Source organism: Cydia fagiglandana, chromosome 15 (assembly GCF_963556715.1).
Source record: "Cydia fagiglandana chromosome 15, ilCydFagi1.1, whole genome shotgun sequence".
NCBI lineage: Eukaryota > Metazoa > Arthropoda > Insecta > Lepidoptera > Tortricidae > Cydia > Cydia fagiglandana.
The window spans coordinates 7,283,611-7,300,834 of record NC_085946.1 but is presented as its reverse complement, the minus strand read 5'-3'; the positions used below and the strand labels follow the sequence as shown (position 1 = coordinate 7,300,834).

The 17,224-nt window shown below is 40.1% G+C and overlaps 4 protein-coding genes across 4 annotated transcripts in view; 1 reads left to right on the top strand and 3 right to left on the bottom strand.

The window, feature by feature from the left end:
- Window positions 1-17,224, bottom strand: part of LOC134671307 (NEDD8-activating enzyme E1 regulatory subunit) — a 112,014-nt gene that overhangs the window by 73,432 nt on the left and 21,358 nt on the right. The gene's annotated exons all lie outside the window — the stretch shown is intronic.
- On the bottom strand, window positions 77-2,425 carry LOC134671316 (transcription initiation factor TFIID subunit 8). Its single transcript, XM_063529143.1, has 6 exons — window positions 2,142-2,425; window positions 1,955-2,053; window positions 1,660-1,847; window positions 1,030-1,180; window positions 526-660; window positions 77-255 (listed from the first exon to the last, which is right to left on the bottom strand). Exons 1-6 carry the CDS (start codon window positions 2,287-2,289, stop codon window positions 149-151), a joined length of 828 nt encoding a protein of 275 aa, XP_063385213.1. The 5' UTR covers window positions 2,290-2,425; the 3' UTR covers window positions 77-148.
- Window positions 3,360-7,769, top strand: LOC134671278 (synaptobrevin homolog YKT6). Its single transcript, XM_063529085.1, has 2 exons — window positions 3,360-3,502; window positions 3,615-7,769. The coding sequence occupies exon 2, from the start codon at window positions 3,664-3,666 to the stop codon at window positions 4,258-4,260; it is 597 nt and encodes a 198-aa protein (XP_063385155.1). The 5' UTR covers window positions 3,360-3,502; window positions 3,615-3,663; the 3' UTR covers window positions 4,261-7,769.
- The window catches only part of LOC134671578 (uncharacterized), a 296,112-nt gene continuing 287,176 nt past the window's right edge, over window positions 8,289-17,224 (bottom strand). Inside the window, exons 8-13 of the mRNA XM_063529438.1 lie at window positions 16,402-16,595; window positions 14,756-16,276; window positions 13,888-14,142; window positions 12,930-13,092; window positions 12,326-12,494; window positions 8,289-11,474 (exon numbers count right to left, since the gene is read on the bottom strand). Coding sequence (XP_063385508.1) covers window positions 11,273-11,474; window positions 12,326-12,494; window positions 12,930-13,092; window positions 13,888-14,142; window positions 14,756-16,276; window positions 16,402-16,595 — 2,504 coding nt within the window. The 3' untranslated portion in view covers window positions 8,289-11,272. The remainder of the gene's footprint in view (window positions 11,475-12,325; window positions 12,495-12,929; window positions 13,093-13,887; window positions 14,143-14,755; window positions 16,277-16,401; window positions 16,596-17,224) is intronic.

Sequence of the window (17,224 nt, the reverse complement as noted above, 5' to 3'; positions counted from 1 at the left end):
TACAGAAATATGTGTTATTAAACTTTTAACGCTGTAGACTGATACACAGTTTAAGTCAAAATGAAATTGAACTGTGCAGGGTTCTTAGTAATTTATTGCTAACATAATAATTACATATACATATAAGAATGAGATTTATATTCTGTTCTCATGTTTTACTTCTTTCTGGGCTAGAGGGTTGGGGGTTGTCCTGATTCTCTGACTGAGAGTTGTTGGGGTCATCACCTCCATTGTCACCTTCATTGTCAGATTGGTCTGTAACAAGACATTATTTTAGTGTGCTTTTTTTTATGAAACCAAGACGTCCGTGTCAGGCCACAACAATTTTGTCATATAAAGCAGTAGTACCACGATCCTGACATGCAATACAAATCCTGACACGGTTGTCTGGCCTGGAAACGAAATCATAAAATACCTGATAGTCGTGTTTTTCGGCACTGAATGTTAAGTTACCAGCAGCTAGCACAGGTCCTGAAGACTAAATCCAGATTTGGTGAATAGTATAAAACGAAAACAAATAGGTACCTTTCTTTTCAGCAGGCATATCTTCAGTCCTGTTAGCCACTTGGAAATGGTACTCCAGCTCATCGAAGTCGAAGACCTGGTCAGTCGGCAGAAGACATGCAAGATATGATGGGAATGTTGGCTTGCATGCTATTACTGGAAACAGACAAATATCACAAATTTTTGTTACTGTATTCATTAATTAGGTGTATTTCCTTTTGTTCCCACCTCATGTGACAGCCTTCATATGAATGCATCTATCCCCATCTGCGCCCAGCTGGGACAAATAGGAACCATCATTAAATATACAATTGTATAATAGTTAAAGACTACTGTGCTATGTGGAGGCACCAGATAATAAGTCAAAAACTGTGTCTCCATGATCCCCATCTCCATACCAGTTTCATAACCAGATTTTAGACCAGCAAAAATGTTATTTGATACAGGTAGGTACAGTCAGCCAAGAAAGTGGTCTACCACTTTTCGACTCTGTCAATCAGATGATAGAGTAGATGTGTGACTTACATGGGAACACTGTATTATCCTCAGTGTTGAACAGATTGTGTGTTTCACTAGTTTTTGCCAGGAACTTGGTGAGTGCCTTCTCAATGTCCCTCTTCTGACTCGCTGCTTTTTCTCTGATAGCTTCATATTCAGTCACTGGTTGTTTGTGAGTCTGAAATTACAAACTCTGTTAATAGCCGAGTCGAAACTCACGGTTTAGGGGTCCAGGCACATGCTCTAGTCCAGGTTCGCGATGACAGACTGCATTTTCACAAGTACCCCACTTTTTACACAAATGTCAAAACCTACCCTCATTGTCTATACATAACATTCAATAACTATATTTAATTATATTAATAAATCCTTTGCAATTATAAATATATTATAATTGCAAAGGATTTAAAGTGCCATTTCTTTGTAGCATTCTCTGCATTCTGATAAATATGCAAATAAGAAACTGGGTTCCCACAGGTGACAACCAAGGTGTTGTATTTTATTCTTGTAAAAATTACAAGAATAATTCCATACATGGCAGAAAAATTGAAGAATTTGGAACCTTATATAATTTTATTTTAAGTTAAAATTTCTTCAGTAGAATATCAATTTCTTTCCGCCGTGTATGGAATTTTGCCTATGCGATTTGAATCTTACAGGTGTCCTGATATAAGCATGGGGATCTGGCAGTGGTGGCAGATGGAATGGTATGTGTGGCGCAGGCTTGGCCTTGGAGCCAGCAGACAGCATGGCTGGTGTCCGTGGGGCAGGCGCTTGTTGCGGGGGCTGGATCACATGCCGGTTAGGTCTGGCTGCATATTGTTCTAAGCCTTGTAGACTAATACCTGAAATGTCACAGACTTAAATTTAATTATTCCTCAATTTTATACGAAAAGGGTTTGATTGACTAAGGTCATTTTGACTACACATTGGAAAATATGACATTACTTACCCATGTTAATGAGAGCCATGAAAACATCTCCAAGAACTGGTTCAACTCGTCCAGACAGCTCACAATATCCTTTAGCAGAGTTTCCTACCTCCGTAAAAACTGAAACATTGACATTGTGTGGTGATGTAAATTTTTCTTGATAGATTGTAGAGTTGAATATTTAAGAAATGTATTATATTTTACTCACAACATTGTAACATTTCCGTAAGGGTCTCTAGTGACATTTTATCAGCTGCATCGAAGCCTGATTCTAGAAGTACAGTGGATACTGCTATGTTAAGTATTCTCCTCCGTGCATCGGAATTGCTTTCCACTTTTTCAGTGGGTTCCGCCATTGTGTCAGTGCGAGAAGTTAATGACTAGGTCAGGGTCTTATTTCTGTGTTAAACAAATAAGACAAACAGCTAAACATTACTTAAAATTAATCAAGTTTAACAGAAGCAAGTCAAGCAAGTGAACGTAAACACTCCAACTCCAATAAAATATTGCCCGAAGTAGACTTAGTTGACGTTTCATTCTGGATTGCCAGTGTAAAATTTGTCCTTATTGTCCATTCATTGTCCATCACAATAATAGGTGTATCGTGTTGATCGAAATATGATGTTTAAGACATTCTTAAATTCATAGAAATATTTAAAATAGTGTGTTACGGCTTTAAGAATCGGTCGATTTGACATTTGACATGATTTTGGTCAAGGGCCCAACCTTTTCTGTTCTCTTTCAAGGCGCAGCAACTAGTATCATTTCTCTCTCCTCGCTCTTTTAAAAATGCCGTTTGTCAAAAAAGGACAACCATAACAGTTGACAAGGTGGACTTCAAATCAAGTGTTGCCTTTCTTGATGCGCCCAGGCTGTGTATGTGTGCGTAAAAGCGTATATGTGTGCTCTTTTAGGGATGTGAAAAGTCGATTTTAATCATGTTATATATCGATAAACGCTACACAGCGGAACGAAATAGCGATTAATTGAAGCTTCAATATCTTCGTTAAACATAAACATAATTGAAATGCTAATGGATAATGAATATATTATAATATAATAATATAATTCAATTATTGCGGAACACCTATTTTAGGAGGTATTTATGTATTTTAATTAAATATCTGAACTTTCCCTTGGTTCCCTGCTGGGGCGTGACTATAAAATTGTGATCTGACAACCACAATAAAGAATAAACGCGTTTTTGGTCATTTTAGGTATCGTTAAGCCTTTGAAGTTAAATTAAAATTGCAAGAAATGTCGATAGTTTATCGATATGACTTTATCGACATGGCTACAGCAACGTGGGCCGCATTGTTAATCGTACACTAAACAAAAGTGGCAACAGTGACAGCTCGCTGAGACTACGTCTTTATATATTATAAGTCTATGATTTTGGTACTGACGTAAATCAAGTGACGTAAGCGATCTCACTTGTTCTGTGATTTTGTGTGAATTATGTGGAATTAATTACTACATATTTTCTAAAATTCAATATTTGTTATGTTCACGTAGAGATAGTGATTTGAAATTATATTTGAAGGGCAACCAAATATATATTTTTTTGATGTAAGGATCTATTTGTTATTAGTATTTCATCATTTGGATTGTCGATTAATTAAGGTTTTATTTAATAACTTAATTTGCCTCACTATATTGTTGTTTTCATTGTTCATTGCAGCGCGCCATTTGACTCGTGAAGTGATACCAGGTTAGCAGCTCTCGTCAAAATGGTGAAAGTGTACGGGCTTCTAGTTCTATACAAAGGAGTTAACAATGCGACAATTTTAAAAGATGCCTACGACTTATCAAGTTTTAGCTACTTCCAAAAAGGTTCAGTACAAGAGTTCATGTCATTTGTTAGTAAAACTATGGTGGAGAGGACACAGCCAGCTGCCAGACAGTCAGTAAAGGAAGGAGAATATATGCTGCAAGTTTATGTGAGAGCGGACAACCTAGCAGGCGTCCTTATTTCGGACCATGAATACCCCAGCAGAGTTGCGCACACATTGATAACCAAAATATTGGACGAGTTCACAGCAAGAGTGCCGGCTAACACTTGGCCAACGGCCAACAACACAACTGTAGACTTCCCTGTGTTGCCACAATATTTAGTCAAGTACCAGAACCCCAGAGAAGCTGATGCTCTTACAAAAATCCAAGAGGACTTAGATGAGACAAAGATTATCTTACATGACACAATAAAAGCAGTGTTAGAGAGAGGTGAAAAACTAGATGACCTTGTTGCCAAGTCTGACAGCTTGTCTTACCACAGTAAAGCATTCTACAAAACTGCCCGAAAAACCAATAGCTGCTGTAACTTCTGAAGAACTTTGTGTCATTTGAATGGCCATAGTTGTTTTAGAGCAAAGTATTAATGTTATACCATACATAGACATTATTAAATGTAATAAATGTGTATTGTGTGTGATGTGATGTTATAAGCTTTTGCTTAAAACTGGGAAACTCATTAATATTCTGCTATTGTTTTACTTGACTATGATTATTTTGGGGTATTTTAGATGCACTTTGTGTAATCAAATGTATAATGTTTATAGCCTTATTTCACCTGCTAATGCTATAGGTCAGGGGTCGGTAAATTTTTGAGAAACTTGCGAGCCGCTGTTTGCCAACCCCTGTCCTAGATAACCAATGTTAGTAGAATGCCAATGTATTTAAGTTAATAAGGTCGGATAAACAGCTTTGTTCAAATCATATTGCTAGTTTAGCTGCAATGCTAAGCGAAACTGATGATGTCAAAGTAATTTATGTGAATAGCACAAGTTTTGTTAGATTCAATTAATTTGTCCATTGTATATTTTTATATTTAGTTTTGTAATTTTCTTTGAACATCACAGACATTTACTCTATACAGTTGCCTCGTCTACAATTTTAACAAGGCCTATTTAGTGGTTAAAATTTGTGTGGATGACACTGTATCTTACTTAACATGTCAAACTCGGGTAAATCCATCTGTCAGATTATGCGATTTCGGTATTAAGAAAAGGTAATAGGGTAGATATTTGATGAGAGAGTTGAATGGATTAAGTGTCACAATTATGCATATTAAAATCGTCATATGTGCCAGGCGCAGCAGCGAAAGGCTTAGGCACTGGTCCCACCGCGAGCTAGTAAGCTATGAGCTATCGGCTATAAACACGAACAAAAGATAAGCACTCCTGTGTAAATAAAAGAGACACGGCGATATTTATAGTTACTCGCCCAGCGGTGAGCTATAAATATCGCCGTGTCTCTTTTTACACGGGAGTGCTTATCTTTTGTTCGTGTTTATAGCCGATAGCTCGTAGCTTACTAGCTCGCGGTGGGACCAGTGCCTAAATGTGTGTGTAGTTGTATGTCTAATTGATATGAATATTACATACTAAACCATCATCATTCATCATCCATTCGTCATCAAGATGGGAAAAGTTTGTTCGATACTGGGTTCTCAAAGTTGTGATGTTGGAATGTTATCTTATAATTTCAAAAGTTCAAACCTATCACCTTATTTATAGTATGACGTGCGACTAGTGTTTCTGTTATTGAAATTGTAATCTAAACAGATATTCATGTTGAGAATCATCAGAATTATGCAGGTTATTTCTTCGATTGTACCTACTTTTTGAATATTGTGTCTATGAAATGTCTAAATACTTATCTCACTTATTTTTAATCTGTAATGTATGTTTTATTTACATTCCTTTTTTACATTACTTTATACTACTTAATAGACTATTGGTTAATACAGATCCAGCCTATTCTGTTTTTTGCCCACCAAAATGTTTATAACACCAGAGGTTAGTTGTAACTTGATATACCTACTTAGGTAAAATAAAATTATTGCAATGTAAGTTGACTAAAAATAGTTTTATTAGATGGTTAGAATGTGGTATCCTTGACATTATTTGAGATGATTAATTAATAAAAATTGTCAATACAATTTTAACTTAATGTGTGAACAGTAAGATCTATATTTGAATGGATTATACAATTTACATAGGTACCTATGTAAACCAATGCGGGCAATGAGAAGCAAGGTCAATAAATTTTATTTTGACTATGGGTTACAAACGCCCAAGTGAGCCTTAGATTTAAATAAGGCAAATATACCCAATTAACATTGTATAAGTAAAAAAATAATCATCTCGGATGGTATTGAATTTTTTATTACTGACAATAACGCCGCAATGTGGAAGTTCTAAAGAATGGCTAATTTTTATGGTTATATTTACTACCCTCATTGCCAATAATTGTGAGTTTATCTGCCTTACACAAATTAAAGTCATAAAATATAAATAATACCTAGAGAAAGTAACTACATTGGCCGAAAGTCCTAGCTAGACTGTTAGAACTGCAGAATGTATTGTATAAAGGAAAATTAGACACCATTTTGTATAAGTAATATGAAATTGGCTAAGTTCTAAAGGTCTTGAACAAATACGTGGAGTAACAGTATTTTCATATTTGTAAGTTGTATATTTATAATCGTATTGTAATAAATATACTGGAACACTGGCTTTTGAACAGAATTTGCGGGGAATCAAACGAACGTATGTGACAACTTTTTATGTTGATTAATAAATCAGGGGTCATCCATTAATTACGTCACACCAATTTCTAGGTTTTTTGACCCCTCCCCCCCCTTGCCACACTTGGTCACATTTGGCAAACCCCTCCCCCCCTAGTGTGACGTCACATTTTTTCTACGAAATCGCCAAATCGAATTAAGTTAGTACCTAAGTATTATTAATATTTTATCAAAATATTTTTGACGATATAAATATTAGTAATTTTATAACCCAAAACTGCTTAGGAAAGAAAATGAAAAGAATAAAAACTATTTTCGTTTTAAAAACTTGTTATTTAAATGTACAGCGAAAAAAATAATTTAAATAAATTTTCGGTTATTGATGAAGTTAAAGTGACGTCACAAAGTTTGTGTCTCCCCCCTCCCCCATGTCGCAATATGTCACATTTTCTTGACCCCTCCCTCCCCCTAAACGTGTGACGTAATTAATGGATGACTCCTCAACATCAAAAATGGTTCTGAAAAATATTAGTACTTCAATGTGTACCTATGTGTTTAACTAAAGTTTGAAGGACATTCCTGTAAGCATAGCAACTACTGAAGTACTGGATTTTTTCCAGTGGTAAGAAATGAGAAAAAAGTCTCAGTTGTTACCGCTGGTAACAAGTCAGTGATCACAGCTGGGTATCCCTAACTCTAATTTTTCGGTCCTATTTAAAAAGTTAATTTAAAACATCTCTTCAATTGGTAAAGTGTAGTTTTGGAAAGTATTGGATTTTTTTGTTTGTAGTTACTACTTATAGTAACTCGTAACGTCGGTGGTATTTCTCTGGTAGGTAGTAGGTAATATACCACGGCGGGTCTTAATGCTTTGCGCGACTATTTCTTCGCGAGGTGGCTCGTTGTGTGGACCTGCCTAATCATTGTGTTAAAAATATAACGTGAAGTACCTATAAGGGCCAGGAGACTATCTCGAAAATCCCTGTGGCATTTGCTATAGAAAGGTACGCATAGAGGTAGAGGTACATTTGAGTTCTGACTTTCGCGGTAGCCTTCAGATTCGGAGTAAAGCAATAAATATTTACCCAATAATACTTAAGTTAATAACGAATAAAATGTGCGGCTGTGCCGCGAATAATGAAATTGAAAAACGTGTATTTTTCTTAGATCTAGGTAACTCAGTTGCTGGAAAAGCAGATGTCCTTTGAGGAGTATAATACCTACATTCATAACTCGAATAGCAAATATACTGCTGTTCGTGTGTATTATTCTAGACGTTGTTCAATAAATAATCGATATTTACTGTTATGAGTGTCTTAATTATTCATAATCATAATCATAATCATAATCATTTATTCGATGCAATCCATGGTGTTTATAAAGGTGTTTAAGTTTCATTCAGTACAGCATGGACCCTACTAGGGCGTGGCAACATATTATACGTAAAAAAAGTAAGATATTTAAACATTCATACATTATATAACTAGTTCATACATTATATAACTAACGTGATCCCCACTCAATTGCTTTGCTAACTACAAGAATCTATAAATGAATAAATAAATGAAATGAATCTCCAACAGCTGAGATTCTAGGTAGCACCAAAATCGAAACACGTTATCTGCCTCTCTGTAACTCAAATTAGGTATACCTATGCAAGAGAGATAGATAACGATTTTCAAGTGTTACATTTTAGCGGTAGGGTTGGTAGGGTAGACCCTCTGTCTCGAAACTCAGCAGAAATCAGACTACTTACAGAATTGCATCTCGTTTTGAATACGGTATTGTCGTTGTCGTGTCGAAATAATGGTACAAATAAAACACAGGTTGAAATAAAAATACATATATTAATTACATCAATATTAAATTACAGCCAACATAACTATGTAGATTACAATAATAAAAATATACCTATATAATTTTCATTGAAACAAATAAATTAAATAATAAAAACAAGGTTTTTTTTCTTATTAGTAAAACTAATTCTAAAAAAAATCATTGACTGCAACTCTTGAGAACGGGTAACAAATGTTCTACAAGCAAGGGAGAGTTCTCACTTATAGTAGTTAATTATTATGGAATTTACTTATTTAGTCTAATTAATTAATAATGAGAAGACAATAACGTTATCAGAGTCTGCATACGAAAACTGGGGACAATTTTGTTTCATTTCAAGATTCCTATCTCCCGTTAATTCCATGAAATTGACCCGTTTCTTTGGACTTTATTGTGAAGTAATCCCAGTTGTATGGAATAAATAAAAAGTCCGATTACTGTTCTCAGTTGGCACCTTACGCGCTATGATCTAGCTACGGGATTCAGTATAACTACATCACTTAGGCTCAATCAATACGTACATAGAAGAATGGCGTACTTTCTTATAGTATAGTCGTTATGGTAACAAGGACATGGCGGTTAAAACGATTTTGAGTCTTATGTGTACACAGGGAAGGCGACTTTTAACACATTTAGTGCCGGCGTCAGCTACTCGCTAAGAGCGTAGGTATAATATAGCCGAGCGATACCACGGGAAAACCCGTATGTAGCGAAAAGCGCTTACAAACGGAGAACTCGCGGGTTACTGGCAATGAATGTGTAAAGTTTTAAGACATTGATATTCATCTATAGATGGATGTAATATCAATTTTTTTCAGTTATAAACCGCCATGTCCAAGACATTGGTAAAATGTCACGCCAAAAGAAATGTTCAGTGGGGAAGTCGCAGTCTCTGCTAACATTCTTGTAACCTAAGTAGACGAGATTGGTATCATATTACTGAACAATTATGTTTGCAGCTAATTTTTTGGCATGAAGCAATGAAAAAAAGAAAATAGACATAGAACTAATGCTTTGGAATACCGGCGGTGATGATGTTATATGTAACAATTATCATCTTAATTCGAATTAGATTCTCCGCCGGAATAATAAATTTTGCGAGGAATAACAAAGTCGTATTTACAAAAACAACATCAACTTAAATGTCAAGGATAGTAGTGTGGCCCACGAAAGTTGTACCATAGCAAACATATGGGAATTTATCTATGAAAAGGGATTATTGTCAATGGCGCTTACGCCGCACAGCGTCGCGCGGCATTGTATTTATATCGGACCATCGATAATAATTGCGTAAGCGCCATCGACAATAAGGTCCCTTTTCATAGAACGTCACATAAGTGTACTGTACACCTTTTTGTGTGATGTTTTTATGGTGTAACTTTTGGTGGCCAGACTCAGCGAAGGAAGTAAGTACCTACAGAAGTTGCAAACGTTTAAATGCCCTTTGACGAACTTCCACGCGGGAGTTATAACGTTAAATATACTTTTTTTTTACTTTATGTACTGCGCTACTTAAAAATTATGTCTCTAATGATAAAGAGATTTCACTATTACAGTCGCACATATATCTCTTTTCTCAGCGACCGATACACTAACGCTCTAACATTACATTTAAAATATGTTACAATGTTCCCACTTGTTATTTTCATTTTTATGTTTATTACTGGATGAAAAATTGCGCGAAACGAAATTGTAACATTTTTGAATTTCGATTCAATTGACGGCGTGAGACACTCGCCTCGCTCAGTCTTCGTAAAGAAATGGGAAAACCGAAATCGTACAGAGAGCCAAAATGCAGTATATAAATCAATTCCTTCCAAGGCAGAGCACTCCACATATATATTTAATAGAAATATCTACTAAATACATGTATATGTTCAAAACTACGACTGATATATTGTATACATAGGTGAAGATACATTCACGCACTCGCTTTACTTCGCACACTGAGAACAATCGTTCCAATTCTTTAAGATCTTGTAAATTCCAAAAAACAGTCTAAAACAGACCTTACGACATGACGTTAAGATTCATAATAATGTATGCGACGCCAGCTGTGAATAATCAGCAGTGTGCGATGTATGCGTCACAGAGAGTGATCACTACAAGCTTTCATTTGTCAGCAATTGATTGTATTACATAATAAAAAATCGATAATGATTTTATTTCACATAATAATAGATACATACAATGATTCAAAATTTATCACACAATATTTTTTCATTTGATGGCTTCGTAAAAAATTGTAAATATGGTAATGATTTGAACGTGAAGGAACGTAAACAGAAAACTGGGAGATCCTCGGCCGGTGGCTGACCAGGCCTTGCACTGATTTAAAATAATATGCTTAACTAAAAATAATAATTTAATATAGACTCTACATTGACAACAATGTAACAATAAGGTAAATTAAAAGTAATTATAAATGCCTTTTACATCCAGCCTAATCGAAACTTATCGTTAGCCGTAATCCAATCATCTACGAGAAAATAGATTAAATTTTACACTCAGTTCCTACAGAAATTATACATTAAATAGGACGCAGCGCACTCTAAGCAAATTAAACATAATACGTCGCTATAGTTAGACCGTAAAAAGTCTGCAGCGATTTTGATAGCCCACGCAGTGATAGTGTCATTTTAAACGTCAAACTTCTATGAAATTATGACGTATAAATAACATTTACACTGCGTGGGCTATCAAATCCGCTGCAGACTTTTATTGGTGCGACTATATCACTACACAAACCGTCCGTCACTTACAACCTACTTACACATTATAAAAGGCATCACTTGATACTTCTTCAACGTAACGAAATCAACATAAGTAGCGATACGCCAAATCACGTCACATAGCAACACAGGGGAACGGCGCACGAATAATCATACAAAAATGGCGATACTACTATTTGCACCGGGAACGTTTTGTACTAGTATTAGGGTCTACGAGGGAGTCCTAAATTAACTTTGGTGTTTTCACTTGTTGGGGACCTGGATCTTCTTGGAGCGGAAGTCGTAGATCTTGCGGCAGAAGAGCACGAGCTCTGGGGAGACCGTGGGCGGCAGCTTGGAGTCGTTGGTGGCCACGGCCGGGGTGATGTCCGCCGCCGGCATGGGTGGCACGATAGATGGCGCCACTGTCACGCCCTCCTCGAGAGCTTTTAGCCGCTTCCTGTATCTGGAATTGGTAAATGGGATGACATTAGTTAACTAGCTAACGGCCCAATTCGAAGTTTAAGATACGTCAATTAATAGATCTAGAAACGATATGGATTAGATGTGTCAGTGTCAAAATTGACCTTTTTATTTGAAGAAACGTCTCATTTGACACTGACATATCTAATCCATATTGTTTGGGCAGTAAGTTATTATACAAAAAGGCTGTATTGTGATCGAAGAGGAAGGACCGTCTCGATACCTTAAGGACGGTAATCCACCTATCCAATTACTTTATCCGATGTCATTGTGTCTCACTCTCTCATTAAGCATTAAGCAAAATAAGACGCAATACACTATGGACACAGAAATTGGACAGGTGGAATACCACCTAATGGCACTTGATTTAAAATAGCGTATTGTAAAGTGAACTCTATTGTGTTTTGCACCTTTTAGTGTGAAAACCGATTTTAAGCTAGGTACCTAAGAAAACCGGCGCAAGACAAGGCGCGCTAGCGTCCAAAAATTCTTTTAACGCCGACATTTATTTCTTTAAGTAAATATATTTTTAAATTTTGTTTTTTGACTTCGGTGGGATTATAGTGGGAAAGCGTTTGCACTATTTAGTGTAAAGCCACAGACAAAACATCCTAGTCGCGCTACCCCTTCACCACGCATACGGTAATTTTACTCCATCTCCATCTCGAAAGTGTCTTTGTGAGACGTCCGTGTCTTTGAACGGACCAATCACGGCACGGGACTTCGCTCACCTCGTCCCGCGCACCTCCGCATTTTTAGCATCATCAGTTGCATGAAATAATTGCTCTAAACTCGGTCTAGAGGATTCCTAGTCTGTGTGTAAAGCTCACTCACCGACAGTACTCGTTGAAGGTGAGCACGTAGCACTTGTCCTCGATGCAGGCGACGGAGTTGGCGTCGCGGTGCCGGGACGCGAACACCTCGTCCGGCGCGTCGTCCGGCTGCCGGCCGCCGTGCGTGTGCTCCGGCCGGTAGTACCACACGAGGGACACCATCATTTCACCTGAGTCAAACATACCAAATTAATAATCAAGTAGAAGACAACATTTAATCTTTTGCAGGAAGCGAAGCGAAGAATTACTACAACATATTTCTTTATTGTAGACCTCGAGGAAAGAAAACGGGGCATTACACAGGGCAGGGGCTATTAAATACTAATAGCGATCCATCTAAAGAACGCCTTTTCGTGCCTTCGTTGTTGCTGATGTGGGGTAATTACGACGAGAACTTAAGAGGGTCAATAAGAGCGTACAATGTGATCAGAAGAAAATTATTATAGTCTCGCTGTTACTCACTGTTTTGTTAGTGTTATGTTTCTAAACGATAATGAACGTTAACCATCACTCCAGCGCCCGGTGGTTAGAAGATAGAGTTTTCGTAACATCCGTCATACATTTTTTCTTTTCGTTTGGCGTTTCGCCGGCTGCGCCGCACTCACCGTCGTCGGGGTTCTCCCAGAGGCGGGCGACGCGCGCCACGAAGGGCTGCGCGCGCGCGGAGGAGGCGCGCAGCAGCACGCAGTCGCCGCGCGCCACGCGGTCCCCGCTCGAGTGCGTCATGCGCGACCAGCAGCGCGCCGTGCGGTCCAGCCGGCTGTCGTTCTGAAAATGCAAAGGGTTCCGTGCTGAACGTATAACTACAGAAATGTTTGAAACCGGTCGTTGAATTGGATCTCGATCTTGAAATTTTTAATAGTTATCGGTACAACGAGACCCTCTTAGCTTGATATTTTTTCGAGTGCTTATTTGGAGTCCCGTGCGAGCGAAAGATTCTATCAGAGATCGAATTTAGAATCTTAATAATTAATAAACCGGCAATATACCGTTGAATGTAGTTTGAACTTTTTTTGTCTCTTTCTTTTTCCTAACGACCGACATGAAAGGGACAGAGGGAATAGAATCCGAGTATTTCAAATATGTATTAGGCCCCGCATGTTGAATTGACATATGCTTCGGTTACTTGAATGTTATTTGTCTCACTCGGTTAGCAAAATGCGATTTTGTTCACTGTTATTAAATAGCGAAGTGTCCTTGTTCGAGTTGCTGAGGTGAAAAATAATTTACTCAACGATCTTTTAAACTGCCCACCAACTAACGGCTCCTCTAAGAAATCCCCCCCTCCAGCTCCCTCACTATATGGAGTATATCATAGTCTAATAAAACATGGTCTTCTCTTCCCAGAGTGACACAAGCCTACGTCACAATAACATGGCAGCTATATATTGCGCTATCGCATATTATCATATAGCGCTGTCGCATGATGACGTAGGCTTGTGTCAATCAGGTGATCTAGAAAAGACGGGAAGAGAGTACCAGGCGGAGTATATTATTATACCATGGTGTATACTAAAGGTGAGCATCTCTAAAACTGATATAATATAATGCAACACAACTCACATTGAGGTAGACTTTAGAGATGTGATCCTCGCCGTCCCACGTCCAGCCGTTGCTCCAGCGCGGCGGCGCGCGCGGCTCCAGCGCCAGCTCAGGCAGCGGCGCCACGGCGCGGCGGCGGCGCGTCCCCGCCAGCGAGCGGCGCCGCCGCACGCGCCGCGGCCGCCCCGCGCTCGGCGTCGGCGACGCGCACGCGTCCTCCACCAGGAGCGCCGCCTCGTCGGTCTTGATCACGGGCTTCTTTGCGAACAGTTTCACCTGAAGATAGAATGTCATCATACTGTAAGTATGGGTATCGTCTTGGGTCGTCCCATTCGTGTTTCGTCAAGTTCTTAAATTAGTCCTATTCTGCTTTCGTCACCCATTCTACATTCGTCACAATCGTCGATAGCTTTCAATGTAGAATGAGTGACGAAAGCAGAATAGGACTAATTTAAGAACTTGGCGAAAAACGAATGGGACGATCCAAGACGATACCTAAGTATGAGACTAGGTACATGGATAGACTGATCATATAATAACGCTGGGCTTTGGCTTAGACTTTGTCGATTTCTACATATATTTTATCACATATCATCACGTTCACCTTTCATCTCTCACACGATCTATCCACTTCATACTCAGTTTACCTAGATATAGGAAGTGTGCACGAACCGTACGCACAGAAGCCCCAAATTCATTGGCACGAAGCATAATGTCATGTTTATATTTTTAGATTTAGGCCACTAGATGGCAGACCCTACTATGCGCAATAGAGCGTGCGTGAACTGTAGAGGGTCAACACGCGCGGTTCTATCCTATCCAACCCTATAGACAGGATTAGTTGAGAGTCTTATTATGAGAGGAGAAAAAAGTTATAAAAACCGCTCACCTTTTCTCCCACAGCCTTGTCGACGAGCTTGCATCGCTTCACCGGCTTCGGAACCTCCTTGGCCCCTTCCTTATCGGTTTCCTTCTCAGCCTCCTTCGGGGCATCCTCTTTAACGGCCTCAGGCTTCTTTACCGCTTTCTTCACTTCGGGAACTTTATTACTAACACTGACACTATCGTCCTTAGCGGACTCACTTTTGTCTTTATCGGCCTCACTTTTGTCCTTTGCGGCCTCTGTTAGAGTTGCTTCGCCAGAGACCACGGTACTATTCTTTTCGGTTTCACACTTTGTTGGCACTTTAGCGTCCTCCTCGTAATCCTGTTTCTCGGTGGGTTTTAATACTGATTTTAAATTGTGCGTTATTTTAGAATCAATTTTCTCTATTTTACACGCTTTCTTGGTTACTTTTTTCTCTATCACGGGCGATCCCGTGGACCTAACGCCATTGACGGTACCATTGGTATCCACAATATTATTATTGATATTTAATGTCTTTTTTGTTTGCGCAATATTTTCGCTCGGTGAAAAGAATAGTTCAGCGGGATTGATCTCCTTGTCGGAGCCGTATCCTTTCGCGTCCAACCTATCAATACTATTTTTCCTTAACAAATTATCGAGCAGCACGGCACTTTTAATTTTGGGCTTCATCGCGACGGTATCTTCCGGAAGTGCAGCCACGTTCTTAAGCCGCGGGTCGTCGCTGACGGCAGAGTGCTCCACGACGGCTTTCTTTGCCTCCGGTTCCTCCGCAGACTTATCCGACTTCCTCTTTAGAGATTTTCTCTCCGCGGCGGGCGTTTTGGGTGTTCGCCTCGGCTTCTGGGTCTTCCTCTTAGGCTCTCTCGTGACCGTCTCGACGCGCGTCTCGGTCTGTTCGCTCGAGACCTTTCTGCGCTTCTGGAGTTTCACATGTTCGCCAATGCCGTTCGTCCGGCAAGGATCTTCTAGTTCCGCGTCTTTCATTTCAATCTCCAGCTTCGGTCTGGAGTATCTCCGCTTGACCGTCTCGGGCGCATCGGGTGCCGCGGCCGCCTCTATCAAGGCCATATTGTGTTCTCGCAGGGCGAGCGTCTCCGCCTTTCGCGGCGGGGAATAAGTCGGGCCCTCGTTTTCCTTCTTAACATCGACTAGAGGCGTCGTTCGTTCATCGGAAGAGGACAGATCGATGGGAACGCAGAGAGGAGGGGAGATAGCGAGCACGTCATCGTCGGCGTCGCTGTGTGACGCGGTCGGCGGTCGGAGGAGCGAGCCGGTGTCGTCGCCGGCGAGGGAGCGGCGAGCCATGGCTTTGCCGAGCCTTGCGCGCCGCGGCGCCGAGGGGGGCGGCTGCGGGGCGCACGCGCCGGCCGAGCCGCGCGCGGGCGACGGCGGCCCGGGCGAGGGGCCGGGCAGCTCCCGAGGCAGACGGAGCGCGTCGCGCACCTCGAACTCCCGCTTGGGCGAGGCGCCGCCGATGGCTGGCACGGGACACGGGTGCGGAGCGTCGGCTGCTGCCGGCGGCTCTGGTTCTAGAGGCGGATCCTGCAACGGATAAGATATACCTAATAAAATTATTGGTCATTAAGGGAATCGAGATTCGATCTTCTAACAAAGGGAGACCCTCGATTTATCGCGAGCCCTCTAACTAATAGACTAGCGGTACTTACCTTTCCGCTGCCGTGGGTGTCGGACACGGCGTCCAGCGCGCACGCCCGCACCTTCGCTCGGAAGGCGCCCCCGGGCGGCGCGAGGGCAGGTGGGACGTCTGCCGGGCCGCCACCGGTAGGGGCTTTACCAGTAGCGGGCCCAATAAGGACGTTTTTTGGACACGCGTTGATTGGGCACGGGCATCCGCGGTATTCTGAAAAACAATGTTACAATGAGTATTTGTAAGTCCATCCAAGTACACCATCCAAGCAAACATGAATATACGAATGTGTTAAATTGGTGAAGTAGGCTTAAGACTCTGCTGTCCGTCCGTCCGTCCGTCCGTCCGTCTGTCACCAGGCTGTATCTCACGAACCGTGATAGCTAGACAGTTCAAATTTTCACAGATGATGTATTTCTGTTGCCGCTATAACAACAGATACTAAAAACAGAATAAAATAAAGATTTAAGTGGGGCTCCCATACAACAAACGTGATTTTTGACCGAAGTTAAGCAACGTCGGGCGGGGTCAGTACTTGGATGGGTGACCGTTTTTTTTTTTGGCTTTTTTTTTCATTATTTTTATTTTATCATTTTATCATTTTATCATTTATTTATTCATTGACAACTTACATTAACAGGTATACCAAACATGTAAGTTACAAACATAACAAATTATTGTATTACTATATACATGACTAATATCTACTAATACTAAACTATGACGGTATAGTCGTGGGTGTGGAGATCGACTCCAAATACCGAGTTGCGGTGGCTAAGAGTCTCGGTTCCTCTTGTGAGAATATGTCCGTCAGGGGGTCGGATAGAAGAATATTATTTATG